At 33.3% G+C, this 16,535-nt stretch overlaps 1 protein-coding gene across 1 annotated transcript in view; it reads right to left on the minus strand.

Moving 5' to 3' along the window:
* The window catches only part of LOC118202204 (uncharacterized), a 139,469-nt gene that overhangs the window by 31,143 nt on the left and 91,791 nt on the right, over positions 1-16,535 (minus strand). Inside the window, exon 3 of the mRNA XM_085811781.1 lies at positions 57-187. Within this exon, the coding sequence (XP_085667907.1) occupies positions 57-187 (131 nt within the window). The remainder of the gene's footprint in view (positions 1-56; positions 188-16,535) is intronic.

Raw genomic sequence — 16,535 nt, forward strand, 5'->3', positions numbered from 1 at the left:
TTGGTCTTACGATATTTGTTTAGAATCAATTATGTAAATAAAGAATTGCAACTTACCACCTGGCAACACACCCTATAATCGCAGAAAGTACAATGTTCTAGTTGACACCGGCTATCCTCCCCTCCACAATCTAAATCAGTTGAAAGTTGGGAATCCTCGGGCACTGCACATGGCTCACTTGTAGTAGCTAGAAGAGAATAGTAATGTCATCGACAGCTCTCATTCAGAATATTTAATTTATGAGTATAATTTAATACATAAACAAATCAAATTTAAAGGAATACAGAGAATTACTGAGTTCAAAATAAAAAGAACATCTTGCTGAAGAAAAGGCACGGATCGAAACAGCAGATTCGAAATGATAAGCTGAACTTTGGCAAATGGGAAGAATCGGAAACAATAGAAGCCTAAGGCTAAGCTAATATCAAGCTATATATGATTGTAGGAAAATTCTAACAGTTTTAAGAACGAATCGTGATCACTGTAGTTTCATCTTTAAGAAGAAGTAGCAACTGAGCGTTGCTATAGAATCAATACAATAAAAAATATAATAAAATTTGAAACAGAGTTGGCATTAGTTAAAAAAAATGGTGCAGATACTCAAGATGTGAGTTGATTCGGATAGATCTTTAACCTTTCCCTACGGGATTAAAATCTGAGAAAACTGACTATCCACAATGTAAAAGCACTGAGTCACATGGTCATCAATAAATCGGCCATCATGTAACATAGTTAACCAATGTAACAAATATCTCTTAACGGCGGTGACCATAGTATTATTACGATGAAAGAACAACCAACACACTTAAAAACTTAGCCTATGGCGTCACAGTCAAATGCAGATTTCGTCGGTGAATCGTTTTGGAAGACAAAAGCATTCTTATTTAAATAATTCATCTTTCGGGGCAACCGGTGGAAATTGAAACTTAAGCATAATGAATAAGTCTATATTCATTAAAGAGCTATTGGTAAAAGTTTACAATTGGGTGCCCCTTGTTTTTTGGCGATTCTTTTTTGACGTCAAGATCGGCGCCACGAAGACACAATTTCAAGATGGCCGCTACACAAAACCAAAATAAGAAGTCAAAGAATTGCATAAACTCTGTGTCCATGTACACATCGATCTGTTTTCACTTAAAAAAACATCCCAGAATTGCACAAACTAGGCATTGCGCACTGCTTTAAATTTGACCATGTACACATCAATCTATTTTTATTTTAAAAAAAATCAGGAGGCTAAAGCAAAGTTAAACTATCATAGTAACCAGAAATGAGATTTCATCGCCAAAATTTTACAAAAAATTGTCGGTAATCGAAGGGGCACTCAATTCTACACTAGAGCCAAGCTATTTTTTATTGTAAATAAATTTGATAATTAAATTATTTATCAACAAATTTTTGCTGATGATGCTGAATTTGAAGATGCTGGTGCTGCCATCTATGAACTGTTAACAAAATTGCTGTAGACTATAGAATGAATGGTATCCAATCCGGCGGCCGGCAAACTCATTAGCCAGAAGAACCAAAAATCAGCAGTAAAACGGCTAAGATTTCTTTCTAGAGCCAAATTTTATTTGAAGACTCATATTTATATAAATCGTTTTAAACTAGATACTAACATTAAATAAAAAAAAAGATTTCATAATATTATCATTATTTATTGAAAAAAATATTTTACAAATTAAAATAAAGATAGGAGAAAATATGAATTTAATGGGAACAATGATCTTGCATTTCCTTGGAAAGACTGGTTTGTATGTTGTTTTTTATTTCAAGTAGGATTCCAGGTTCTCTTCAATCAGATGATTTCTTAGTTTACTTTTGATAAAGTTAAGGATTGAAAAAGAATGTTCGCATGAATATGGACAGCCAAAGAGTGAAAGAACAGTAAACGCTAGGTTTTTAAACTGCTCATATGAGTCAGAAATACTATTTCAGGTTTTTGAAAATTGTCATGCTTCTTTCTCCTTGTCTTTCGAAGCAGACCACTTTTACTGTGAACTTCAGATCACATTCATTTTTTTCTAATTTTTCCATATCAGCATTAAGGCGTTCAAAATTGGAACTCGATGATTCTTTGTGTTTAAATTCCAGTAATTGCATCTCAAAAGCGTTAATATCAATATTTTGGCCATAAAATTCAGTTCTATTACGTCAGCATTGAGAGGTTTATTTTAACAAAGGCTAACGTCAGTACGCTATTTCTAAATTCCTAAAACATTTATGGTGGCGTAGTGGTTATGTGCTTGGTGTATATCCTTGAATTGATATGACTCCTTTTCCTTAAACGCAACCTTTATTCACACACACCATAACTTTAAACACAACTGAAATAACGGAACGAAATAACAAAATCTACTAAACTAAAATTCAAATATCCTATGGTCCAGCTAAGGGCGAAGTGAGCTAGTTCACTGCTGCGCTAACAGTTTTTACATAAACCACATGACGTGGATTGGCTGCGCACGCAGTCGAACATTAGATTGCCATAGAGTATCTCCCCATTGACACAGTCACGACACAAAAGGGGTTGGCTGTAAATTTCCAATTTAAGATATGCACATTCAAATAACAGTTAAACTTTAAAATTGTACGTATAAAAAGAAATACAAATATATGAATAGTAATAATACATTTACAATTCTGATTGGAATATATACTCATACAATGCATAACTTAATTAAACAAAAATAATGAAAAGTTAATAAGCATTTTATATAACTCAATACGTATGCAATAATAATAATAATAATAATAATAATAATAATCAAATATCTATACATTGTAACATTTGCAGCAAACCACAAGAGAAAACTTTAATCATATTACAGTAATTAGTTTTTAGGAAAATGAACACGACGTCCACTTCGAGTAACTACTTGTTTTGGAAAAAGTTTTGTCTTCGCAGACTTCCTGTGGAAACTGAGGAATTACAGGTGAATTTATACATTCTAACAACATATATGCTGGTTTCAAACGATCGATTGAACCTGTAATCTTTTTGTTATTTACCTCAATAATACAATTTTTATCCATTCGTTTAACCACGGTTTGAAGTGCTGGATGTACATAAATTGGTGACTGAATATGCCTAGAGGTTGGAATAGGTTTAACTAAATGCATGACTGATTGAAGTTGTGACACATAAGATTCAGTAGGCGATACAATATTTGTAGCATTCAGCATATCTGACGGTAATCTAAGTGTAGTACCGTAGACAAGTTCAGCGCAAGTAGCATTTATATCTTTCTTAATGGCAGATCTAATACCCAACAGAACAATAGGCAGAATTTCAGTCCATTTTGGGTTGTTATGAGCCATTATTGAACTTTTAAGTTGCCTATGAAATCTCTCAATCAGTCCATTGGATTGAGGATGATAAGCAGTAGTTCTAATGCGATGTTGTACCCAAAATTTTCATTAAATCCTTAAATAAGCGAGATTCAAAATTTCGGCCTTGATCAGTTGTTATTGATACCGGGGAGCCAAATCTTGCTATCCAGTTATGCACTAACACTTTGAAAGTCGTCTGAGCTGACATGTCGACAGTAGGTATGACTTCTGGCCATCTGGTAAACCTGTCAATAATTGTCATGCAATAACGGTACCTCCAGACGGTGGAAGAGGACCTATGAAATCAATATGGATATGTGCAAATCTTGCACCAGGCAAGGAAAAGGTACCCAACGGCAATTTTGTATGCCTATGAATTTTAGAATGTTGGCACTATAGACATGATTGAATTGCAGTTTTAATAAATTTCTTCATATTAGGCCAAAAATAGCGCTAAGTAATTAGCTTTGTTGAAGTTGAAATACCGGCATGAGAAAGACAGTGAATCTTCCTAAATATTTTAGAGCGAAAAGATTCAGGTATGAACGGTCGAGGTATAACTGTGTCCATATTACAGTAAAGAGTAACATCTTCTAAAGGAAAGTAATGTTTCTCAAGTTTAAAAACTGGTGAAGATTGAGATAAGTAATTTTGAATTTCAAAATCCTGAATTTGTGCTTCGGATAACTTTTTATAATCAATGTATTGATTGTCAGATACTGCATCTATTTCTACCCTAAATAAGGCATCAGCAACGATATTGTCACGACCTTTGATGTAACGTATGTCAGTGGAAAATTGGCCAATAAAATCAAGATAACGAAGTTGTCGTGGAGAACACTTTTCGGGCTTCTGTTTAAAAGCATATATTAAGGGGTTTTGGTCAGTGTAGATTGTAAAAACCCTGCCTTCAAGCATGTGCCGAAACTTCCTAATAGACAAATAAATTGCCAATAGTTCTCGATCATAAGTTGACCATTTCCTTTGACTTTTGCTGAGAAACGCAATGGGTTCCCAAACTGAATTATGCAGTTGCATTAATGAGCTACCAACCGCAACGTCCGAGGCATCAGTACAAAGTTTCAAACTCGCACCAGGAATTGGGTGTTTGAGAAGGGTTGCCTCAGCAATTGCCTTTTTTGCATTTTCGAATGTTTTCTCGGCTTCGTCGTCCCATTCGAGAGGATATTCTTTTGTTTTGCTTGGTTGTGAAGGTTTCCTTTTATTAATGCGGCCTTTCAGTAACCTATTCAAGGGAGCTAAAACATGTGAAGCTCCTGGGACAAAACGTCTGTAAAAATTAAATATGCCAAGAAATTTCCTTAACTGAGTTAATGTGGTTGGTTTAGGAAATTTTTGAATAGCTTCTACCCTCTCGGGTAAAGGTTTTAAACCCTGTTCAGATACATGAAAACCCAAAAATTCCAAAGAAGTTAAACCAATGCTCATTTTCGTCTTTTGACGCTATAAATATATTGTCGACAAAAGCAAATACTCCTGGCAGCTCGCGAGTTACTTTATCAATAAAGCGTTGAAAGGTTGCAGCTGCATTGCATAACCCAAATTGCATTCTTGTCCTCTCAAAAAGTCCAAAAGGAGTGGAAATAGCCGTTTTATGGATATCAGAGGAATTAATTGGAATTTGGTGATATGCTTTAACCAAATCTAATCGAGAAAATACCTTTGTTCCATGTAACTCCGCTGCAAAATCGCAAATATTGGGAATAGGATACTTATCCCTCACTGTCTGAGCGTTCTGAGCGTTTAACCTCCGAAAATCTCCCACAGGTCTCAATTCGTTTGTGCCTTTTTTTGACACCATGTGAAGAGGAGAGGAGTAATTACTTTTGGAGGGTCGCATGTGACCTAAATTGATCATTTTCTGAATTTCATGCTTAGCGATTTTTAATCTATCTGGAGCTAATCTCCTTGGCTTACATGAAACAGGAGGACCAATGGTTTTAATGAAATGCATAGTATTATGCTTAACAGTCTCATTGAGATCAGGAAGCTTAGACAGTGAAGGATAGTTAGACAGTAATTTATCATAAATACAATTTTTAATAATTGTTTTAACAGAATATAAATGTGTGTTAATTACACTGCAGTTAATTTTTAAATCAGGTAATAAATCAAAATAATGCAAGAAATCAGATCCAATAATATTTGTTGACACTTTACACACATAAAAAGAAAAATTAAAATTACGACGAAGTCCAAGGTCAATACTTAACGCTCTTTGTCCATAAACTGGAATAGGGGTACCATTTGCTGCAGAAAACGTCATAATAGGTGTTTGACGCGCTTCCTGTCTGGTTGCTGAAAGAAGACTGACGTCTGAGCCAGTGTCACACAAAATTTATTCTATTCGATTTCCTGTCTCTAATGAAAAGACGACGAGACTCGGAAGGTAAAGCGCATGTCGCCCCTACACTTTCCCTGGTACGTTTCCCTGGAATGTACATGGTGGAACACACGTTTTAGCTTTGTCACTAAATTTATGATGATACCAACAATAGGAACAGTTCGAAGGAGCTTTAGCTGAAGGGCTTCGCTTCCTGTTATAGCGATTTTTGAAACACTGCGTGATCGTCGTAGAGACAAAACCTCGCTACGCAATTTGCACACTTCCTCCAACTGGGAATCCAATTTAGAATTCTCAGACATTGAGAGATACACGAGAAGAAACTTCGCTTACCTGAGCGGGTGTAACTTCCAATATTCTATCCGCGATACTGGCAGCTTTCGATGAATCGAGCGGCTCAACCGACGCTAGAATAGACTGGACATTTGGCGGCATCTGGTGCACAAATAATTCCAGTAACAAAGAGTCAGGCACATTGTATTTTTCAGCCCGCCTAGTCATTACACGAAGAAGTTCTGATGGCTTCCTATCTCCAAGTTGCTCGCCGGTGAGTAATTTCCGTATTTCACCCGTACTGCTTTCTTCATAGTGTTCCGTAATAGCAGCTTTGAGGTTTCGTAAGAAGCATCTGTACGTTCCCGGAGAATGATATCTCTAACCAATGCAACAATTTCCGGCGGCAAATGAGCGACACAGTAGTTAAATTTTGACTTCGAATCCGTAATAGGCTTGGGTGCGGCTAAAGCAAAAGTTGCTTCACACATAGCAAACCACAATGCCGAGTCAATCGGATTGTAAATTGGAATCTTGACGGCTGCTGTTTCCTCCATGTCAGTGGCTGAAGGGAAAAACACAAAAGTTCTGGAACCAAACTCTTAGACGAACAACCAGTATAAGCTTCATGCGAGTAGCCGGATCGCCATATTATGGTCGTTGACGCCGGGTCACCATTTTATGGTGGCGTGGTGGTTATGTGCTTGGTGTATATCCTTGAATTGACATGACTCCTTTTCCTTAAACGTAACCTTTATTCACACACACCATAACTTTAAACACAACTGAAATAACGGAACGAAATAACTAAATCTACTAAACTAAAATTCAAACATCCTATGCTTCAGCTAAGGGTGAAGTGAGCTAGTTCACTGCCGCGCTAGCAGTTTTTACATAAACTACATGACGTGGTTTGGCTGCGCACGCAGTCGAACATTAGATTGCCACACATGCATAGTAAAGCTTACCTCATATTTAAAACTGTTGTTTCGAATTAGTCAATGCCAATTACCAAATTATTTAATTGATGATGTTTGAGAAGGCTTAGAAAATGAATTAACGTTTCTCTTTCAAAACCTTGAGCAAAAGGAGATAATTTGTTTTCAAATGAGATCACTTCCTCCAACATCGAAAAAACTATGTTTCCTCTCCCCCATAGTTTACGATTAAGGTTATTTAGGTGAGTGACACCTATCAAGAAATAAAATTTTTGTATCCCTTGATCGTCGGTTAATTCAAGATAGTCAACACCCTTCTTGAGGAGATATGCTTTAATTTATAATAATAAGCAAGTGAAATGTTTTAATAGTATTTCCTCTTAAAAGCTAATTTACCTTATTATGCAGCAAAAGATTTGGGTATTCATTCTCTATTTTAAATAAAAATTCTTTAAATTGTCGATGATAAAGAACAGCTGTGTTGACAGTCTTGATCACCAATTCTAATGAAAATTTATTCTGAAAATGTCTGCACACAAAATAATGAACGATGCGATCGTAAACAAGTACCTCGAGATCAATTATTCCCTTCAAAATAGAACCTTTTCTCACTCCGGTCATATTTCTGTTAAAGTTGAAACAATTTCTTCGCGTGAAATGAAATTATCTCAAATTGTATGACAGATATTTCTTCACAATCTATCCGCAGGTTATTTGTTTCAAAGGAATAGACGTCAGAAATCAGTATATAGATTAACTCCATCTAATTTCTTTAACATTGCTGATTCAAGAAATTTCATTCCATATTGCAAACTTTTAACCATACGAGCTCCACTATGCGTTATAATAATGGTTTCAGCTTCAGAAGGTTTATTTATTTATTTTTTTATTTATTTTTGGAAGCTGAAGAAAGTTAAAATTTTGTATATGGAGCTGCTATAACTTCTGGTTATGCTCATATATATATATATTTATATACCTCTGGTTCTCCCGATGTACGTATACCTGTATACAAGCACAACTAGAAGTTAAGCAATCCCACATACAAAATTTTAAGATTCAACGGCTAATCGCTTTGAGTAGTGGGAGATACATACATACATCCACAGATACGTAAATACATACGTACGTATGACGTACAGACGTTACGCAAAAAATTGTCGGTATTGATTCGCAAACGGTTAAAATGAATATTTCCGTTGAAATATACTCGAAGCTTTTCGCCATTACAATACTTCCTTTACTTCGTATAAGGAAACAAAAGTACAACAAACACAGAATTTGTGGACCCGTACTTGTAGAGATTTTAGACGAAAACTAGTGATCAGCAAAAGCATTATGAGCAAGTGCACTTCATGTAAACTCCGCAAAACACCCGAGTACTTTATTTTGTGTGTGTGTTCAGAATCTGGCCAACTGGTAGAAATCCATGATGCACAATATAACAGCAAATGAAAATAATATTCAACATTTTCTTAATGTTTGACTGACATGGATGTGGCTTCTCTCTCAATCTTGCTATTTTGAGCCCTACTTACTTAATTTTTCATCTGTGTCTGCATAAAATGCATACACTCATATTTGATCACGGGTAATAAAACGCTTTAAGAAAGACTTGCCTTGAGAAAGCACAACCTGGGCATTTGAACACATTGTTGTTTCTTAGAAGATTCAACGTTTCTGAATCAACTCGAGGAGCGACCTGCAACAAGTCCACATGATCATTCAAAATCCCCTGACACAATCCAAGGGATCTAGGACCTTGTCTAATAATATCTCTGATTGTTGAATGGCGATAGCTTAGCACCAAATTTCGACTTTATTGGTGTGTTGCACATTCGTTTAAATGGGTAGTCTACCCAGAGCGTGATACATCTAAGACGCATTTTCTGTTTTCCTTAAGTATCTTATTATCTTTTACCATTAAAATTTCTTTCTTTGATAAAGTTTTACTATCGAAGACTTTTTGTAGCATTCCAAACGTTTTTTGTAGTAGGAATTCCTTTCAAAGTAAAAAATTAATATAATGTTCATAGCTCATTTACATTCATCTCGTTGGTAAATTGTCTTAATCATTAAAAACGAATTTATTAGCAAATAATGTAAGTAAATGAGTTGCCAGATGTCGATAAAAATCTTCGCAACTTTTGGAAAAATGCATGTGATTTCTTTCGCGTACGTATTTTAAATGAATCATTTTCGATACTTTTTAATCATATTAATGCTAACGAAAAATTAAATCTTTACGTTCAAGAACCAATCATCTAAGTCAATCTCTTTTCTTATTCATATTTTAATAAGCTGTAATATTATTTATAAAGCCCTGAAGCAGACATCCCTTGCGGGCGTTGTTATAATCAGTTAAATCTAGATCGAGCTCCGTAAAATTTACAAATCCACTTGCTGATATTGCAGATGTCTCTCCACTGCAGGTGACAGTACTTTCAGACCTTGTGTCCTTGCCCTAAATGGCGGAATGTTTTTGAAAAATATTTATTTTATTTAGCCATTCCGAACATCATTACAGAGCAATGAATGATGTCATTTATTAGCAATAAATTCCTTTTAATATGTGTATGTTATTTATATGAATAAATACGCTGTATAATAAAATTTACGAGGGTTTAGTGAGAACGTAATTTTTTCTGACTGTCCGAATCCTGGCATTATTCAACAAACTAACCAGCAAAACCTGACGGCAATTTTTAAAATGGCCCCAAATGAAAAGTCAGTTACAGCAGCGAATCTTGGAAACCCATTGTCAAATATTGTCAAATTTTCAATGTCGTTATTTTGTTAATGTTACAACGTTATAGACCCCACCACCACGTTAATGATGTTGAAGTATTGCTTAATTGTTACAGCTCTATGAAAGCTCAATCATTAATTAATTAATTAATTAATTTTACAGTTATAGAATTTAGTGAAAACGTTTCTTAACAGACAAACAATATACCATATTTATTTGAAATTAAGAACCCCTATCTTTTTTAATAAATGAACTGCAGGATAAGAGGAAGGAATTTATTTATCATACTGTAGAGAATTCTAAATAATAATTTAAATTCTAAATAAACAATGCAAGTAATTACCGTATATTATAATACCGCCCCTAACTGTAATAGCTATGTCTAGTTGGGTGATTTCAGCTTCAGTCTGTATTCACTACGGGATACCTCAAAACAAATTGGTAATAATACATTGTTAATTACTTCTATTTGTTCTTTTGATACCCTGATGAATTAGTGTGTTTAATTAGACAACTTGTTTTTCTAATCAGAAATAAATGAATTCTAATTAGAACCACACTTTCATCAAATTTCACCCAGATTTTATTTCTTAAGATTTAAACAACAATGTAAGGGATAGAATTCTTATATATGAATAGGTCTTAATTTCGAATGCATTCATTGACTCAGTTTTTCAATTTAAACAACACCGAGCGACAATTTTAACTTATTTCCGTATCTTTGATGAAAAACTTATTTTGTTGTAAAGTTTTGGGTGATTAAGCGAAAAAGACAAATAACCTAGAAGATTAGTTATTAGTTGAAGTTCTCAAGTTAGTTAAAAATTAAATCCTCAGACTTCATATCTGGGGTCTATCTTATTAACATAAATTAACTAAGTCCAGAAACTTAATTATGAGTGATAATTTCGTTGCCAAATAAATTCAGTGGTTACCTTCTAACTAATATTTTGGTACGTTCCAAATTCTGTTTCTCATAAAGCAGAAAAAAATCAGCAAAATGAGGAAGGTATAATACGCTTATATTATTAAGAAAAGAAATAATCGCAAAACTGTTATTTGTAACAACAGTGAAATATTGTTCACATTCCATATCTACAACATCAGTTTTTGATATGCTTATTCACAGTCAAAAACACATCTTTTAACTCTCATGAGCTATACACACTTGGATTAATGAGCAGTTTCAACTGCTATATTTGTGTTCAGTACCAAATTAAAAAAAAAAAAAAAAAAAAAAAAAAAAAAAAAACTGAAATGTTTTAGATTTTAAATTACGTCCAAAGGGGCGTTTTTTAACATTTTGTGTGTTACCTTTCTTTATTAAATATCATGTTCCTCGCACTTAAACCATAAGATCCAGTGCAACAGCAATATCGCAAAATAGTTTTAAAACGAGCATATCTTTAGAATTTCCGATACAGAGACTCACGCGCTGGAGATAAAAATGTTTTTTCTGCACAACGTTGCCATTGCTTGCTTTGAAATCCTTGAGTTTGTTAATCAAAAATTCGTCAAAGTTTTAAAAAATAGGAAATCGATCATAAAACAAATTTCAAATTTCAAATTTGGTCTTTCACATGCTCATATTCGTTGGAGGATTACGTTATTCAAAATTCGATGACTCTATGTACCGTTGTTTTATCACAATACGAGAAATATACATACATTTATGCAGATTTTTCATTATTTAATTTCTTCAAATATAATGCAGGACTCTAACATATTGTGGCAACAGTTTGAAAAGTGAACCGACATTTATGAGTCCGACGCAAAATGCCAAAACGAAACTAATAGTCCTTCGGGATTCAAATCCCTTTGGACTAAAAATTAAAACTTATTTTTACTTTGGATACCATTTAGTTGTTGCTTAGTGTGCTTAGACGAATAGTGCCCCCAAAATTTTGTAATTAAAAAAAAAAAAAAAAAGATAACGGGGGGTGGCATGTTAAGTGTTAAGCATCGAAATACAAAAGTTTACGAGAAACCTAGTTGCCTGAGAGAAAAAGATATATATATATATTATTTAGCTCAAAAAGAAATTACTTTTAATAAATTATCCTGAGGAAACATGTGCACTTCCAATAAATTGTATCTGTAAACCAAAAGTAAACTAGAAGTCTGTAAAACTAGAAATTTTCACTTCTAGTTTACAGACACAATTTATTGGCCCTACATGTTTTTCCTCAGGTAGGGTACTATATTAAAAAACAATTTCTTTTTGAATTAAAATTATATATTTATATGCACAAACTTTGATCAGAACTTATATGCATGGGTGTCATTGCCACTAGTTGTCGGCTCAAAATCGGTCATCGGTTCGGTCTTCTACACAAATTTGTAAAGGGAGGGCAAGGAAGGTAAATCGTGGAGGTAAGAAAGGTCTTACTTCCTACCTCCATGGGGAGAGAAATGAAAAGTAGTGTTAGTGACACTATAGAAATGAAGCGTTTTGAAACGTCACCATCTTCAACTGATTTATGATGCCCTCAATAAAGGTCCATATTTTGATTCCCTTTCCATATGCAAGGGAAGATGTAGCTACTATAACACTGTAACTACATCGAAATGAAAAGCCAGCTTCTGTAAGCTACCATACCTACCTTCTGTTGCAGAGTGCAGACAGTCGTTTAAAGCAGCTTTAGTTTAATGGTGATTATTGCAGTATTGCACTGTTTTAAACTGAGACGAGTGCACAAGAGCACTAATGAAAGTAATTGACCTTATTTTGGAGGGTTATTTAATTTTTTTCTTATATGCACATACACTATACAATCACAGGTATTAATTTTTAACGAAAACTATTTCTGTACTTAGACTGATAGTCAAGAAGGTAACCTATACACTTAATCTTTGCAAGATATTTTTCTGAACGTCCTTCCTTGTATGGCTTAATATCAGTTACATTTTGATATAAATTTAAACAAAAGATTAAAGACGGAAGTGTCTAATTCCGCTCCAATAACTCTTCTCCACGGTGATTTTATAGATAAATTCCGTATGATGAGGTTCAGGCTCGGTGATTTCATAGGTAAATTTTACAGAAAAGTTTTCCAGAGTACCCCTTGTTTCCTCATCAATCTACACAAATTTTTCTCATTTTTATACGTGGTTTTGTTTGTTTTCTTTAAAGCAGTGATCCGTTTTTAATAAATCTTATTTCTAAAAAATTACAAAATTTTTTCTTGTACGTCATCTTAATGCTTAGAAATTATAGAGCTTTTTATTTTTATATGTAATTAAACTGCACAGGTGAATTCGAGGCCAAAAGATTTGAGTGTATTATCTATTGTTAATCTGGTTTAAATACAAATAAAAATAATAAAAACCAGTTTGAAAAACACTCAAAAAATTAAAATCTATTTTTAGTATTAATATCGCATTAAAATCTTCAGATTTAAGTAAATATTTTCCTTCTCCAAGCATCAAATTGAATTAAAAAAATTTTAGTAAAATAAAAAAATTAAATATTTGTGTATTTCTGATTTCTCTATTAAATTCCACTATTCTTGTCCAGTCTAGATGAGATATTATTTAATTGCATGTATAGTGTTCGATAATACATGTTTTAATCAATAATATCGAATATAGGCCAAATTTTCACATAAGTTTAGTTAATATGCAGGGCCATCATTCGCCAGGTGGTTATGTTTGTTAAACACACCAGTGTTTAACAAACACTGGTCGAAAGGCACCGAACCTCAGTAAACGGGCGGGCTGCACAGATACTTCGTGGTGTTCTTCACATGCAACGTGATATGAACTAGTTTCTCTTGAAAATTCCTCCACGAAGGCATCTTTCCCTTCAGTTAGCCCTCGTGTGCTTTGCCGTATTCAAATAACCTAATACAACCACTTAAGAGAACATCGCCTGTGAATTAAAAATATATGCGGCTGAATTTTAGAATAATTTTAACTAATAACTTTTAACTAATAACTTTTCATAATCGCAAAAACACCATGCTGCCGCACGGCGAAATAGGGTGATGCGATAATCTCATTTAATGTAAGCATGCTTTTTCTACTTAAATTAATCCAATTTTCTGTCACTAAGTGCTAATAACAAAAATTTAAAAGAATTAATATAGCCTAAATTATACGTATGAATGTAGCAGATTTAGCACCTTTAAAGTTATATTTATTATCACTGTTGTTTTCCCAGTTATATAAGTATCAAATCTGAGCGGGTACATGTCAGACAATATAATATCACTCAATTATGTGTTAAAGAGTAGTCCGAAACCTTTTTTGAAAAAGAAGAGCTTTCTTTCAAAACGTGGATTGAATTATTTAATTATGGCAAAGCATACGAGGGCTATCTGCCTAAAGGGAGGGATGTCTTTGAGGAAGGCTTTCTACGGGCAACTGGCTCGTATACACGTTATACATGGTGAAAACCACGAAAACTCCCATGCAGCTAGCACGTTCGCGGGATTCGAACCGAGGACCGAACTACCAGTTTTCAGCGGCTTTACCGCTCGGCCACTAGTGAACTCCTTCAAAAACGTGAAAAGAAGATAATCAGTAAGTTCCAACTACTTTACCTCGTTTAGAGTAGGAAATGGTGGTTTAAAAAGTAGACAAAGTATTTTAACACCTTTAAAGTAGATACTCCTTATTTCAAATGGGAATTTGAAATTGTCCTTCAAGAAGAAAAATAGGTATAATATATTTGTCGCTTTCGTGGAGGAAAAGCAAATCGCTCTTTTTTTAAGATGACTTTTGATTTCTCATAAGACCAGTGTCATTTTGACTCCTCAATGGAATAAGTCAGATTCCATTCGTTCGAAGTTAGAAAGTAGAGTTCTAAAATTATGCTTAATTACTTTTAACTGTATAACATGCTTTGAAGTTATACCTGTTAATCAATAATTGAGTGATTTTTAGTCCAAAGGGGCAATTTACCCAGAAGAACTATTAATTTTGTTTTGGCATTTTGCGTTAATTCACTATAAACGGCGAATCTCTTTTTGAATTGTTGCCACCAAATATTAGAGCCCTGTCTTATTGTTAAAGAAATTAAATAATGAAGAATCTGCATAAATACATGTATGTTTTTCGCACTGTGATAAAACAACGGTACCTAGAGACATCCAATTTTGAATAACGTAATCCTCCACCGAATATGCGCATCTGGAAGCCCGAATTTGGAATTTGTTCTATTATCGATTTCGTATTTTGTAACAATTCAAGGAATTTCTGATTAACAAACTCAACGATTTTAAAACGAGCAATGGCAATACCGTACGGGGGGGGGAATTATCTCCAGGGCGCGAGACTGTGTATCGGAAATTCTAAAGACATGCTCATTTTAAAATTATTTTGCGATATTGATGTTGAATTGAATTTTACGGTTTAAGTGCGAAGAACATGGTATTTAATAAATACAGGTATCACACAAAATGTTTAAAAAAAAAATTAAAAAAAAAAATTATAAAATAATAAAAAAAAAAAAGCGCACAGTTTTTCTTGCAATGTATACAGAAGCAACTTTGAACTTTTAGAGACCTCTAATCTAGAGAAACAGAGTGCGCCTTATATTTTTACTACTATTTTTAAAAAATTAAATAGTGGTTTTTATGCCTCTTACAATTACGAATTGAGCGATCCCTTAATTCCGCTTCTGAATATTAGAAAAAAAAAATCGCTTCAGAATTTTTATACATATGATTTGGATGCTAGAAATTTTGTATTTTCGATAGCAGAAATATATTATACTTGCCTATATTCTGATGTTAAGATAGTTCGAGAGAATAAAACGTAGTACAAAGCGATTTTCTTTCGTTATTTTATTACTCTATTTTTAATTCAGTAATAGGAAAGAAGAATGAATAGTAAATAAATACAAAGAAAAAAAGAGAAAGAGGGGGGGGAACTACAACAGTAAACTTTTGTTTTCCATGAAATTTTTAAATGGACGAGTAGATTAAAAAAATGACATGCCTCAAAAATAAGAATGAACTAGTCGCTTGCGTGGCCAGCAACGTAAAATAGTTATCACACAAAAGAAAAAAATATAGAATGATTTTAATCAGTCCAGCTAGAGTAATTTCATGAAAATACTTTGTATTTTTAATTAGATAGCTTATAATTGAAATCTAATTTTATTTAAATCAATCAGATTACAAAGTAGAGATATATTAGAACTCTATTTATTACTTTTAAGTCCCTTAGTTTGTTATACTGCAGTAGACAGACTAAATTTGAAAGTTAAATATCTTACGCTTTACTTTATGCTGCCATGTGAAAGATAAAATTTGTTATTAATCACAAAAAATTCGTAATATTTTGGCATCAGATGTTGGAATTGAATTTTGATGTAAAAAGCATTTTTAGCTAAGACTTTCTAAACTTTGTCGATAATTACGATACAATACCATGAGCTGGCAAGTGTCGTCATCGCGCAAAATGCAAGACCATTAGTTTATTGTTCTGTGTAAATCAGGAAGAGTTCTCAAAATTTACTTTTCGGCAAAGCATAAATAATTTTAATTTAGCTTTAATGTCGTTTCTTCGAAAAACTGAATAATTTAAATAATATTTGTTTAATTTTTAATAATGTGCAATTTTTAATAGAAATAACATAATTTAAAATCTATTTAATTTACAATTTATCAAATTGGTATTTTTGATGTAAACTTGCAGCGTTTTTCTAATTAATAAAAGATATTCCTAAAGCCATATATTGCAAGTTTTAATGCCGTGTTTTTTTCCGAAGGGAAAGGAGCCGAAACAACGTTTACCTACAGTAAGACGTACAATGTACCTAAATTTATTTTTTAAGCAAAATCTGTCATTAAACGTATTTAAGTTATTATGAGCAAACAAAAAAGCACAATATTTATAATAATAAATTAAAACTGTTAAAAAATAAATT

Source organism: Stegodyphus dumicola, chromosome 2, assembly GCF_044657685.1.
Source record: "Stegodyphus dumicola isolate Sdum_Otavi_A_Nest chromosome 2, ASM4465768v1".
Taxonomy (NCBI): domain Eukaryota; kingdom Metazoa; phylum Arthropoda; class Arachnida; order Araneae; family Eresidae; genus Stegodyphus; species Stegodyphus dumicola.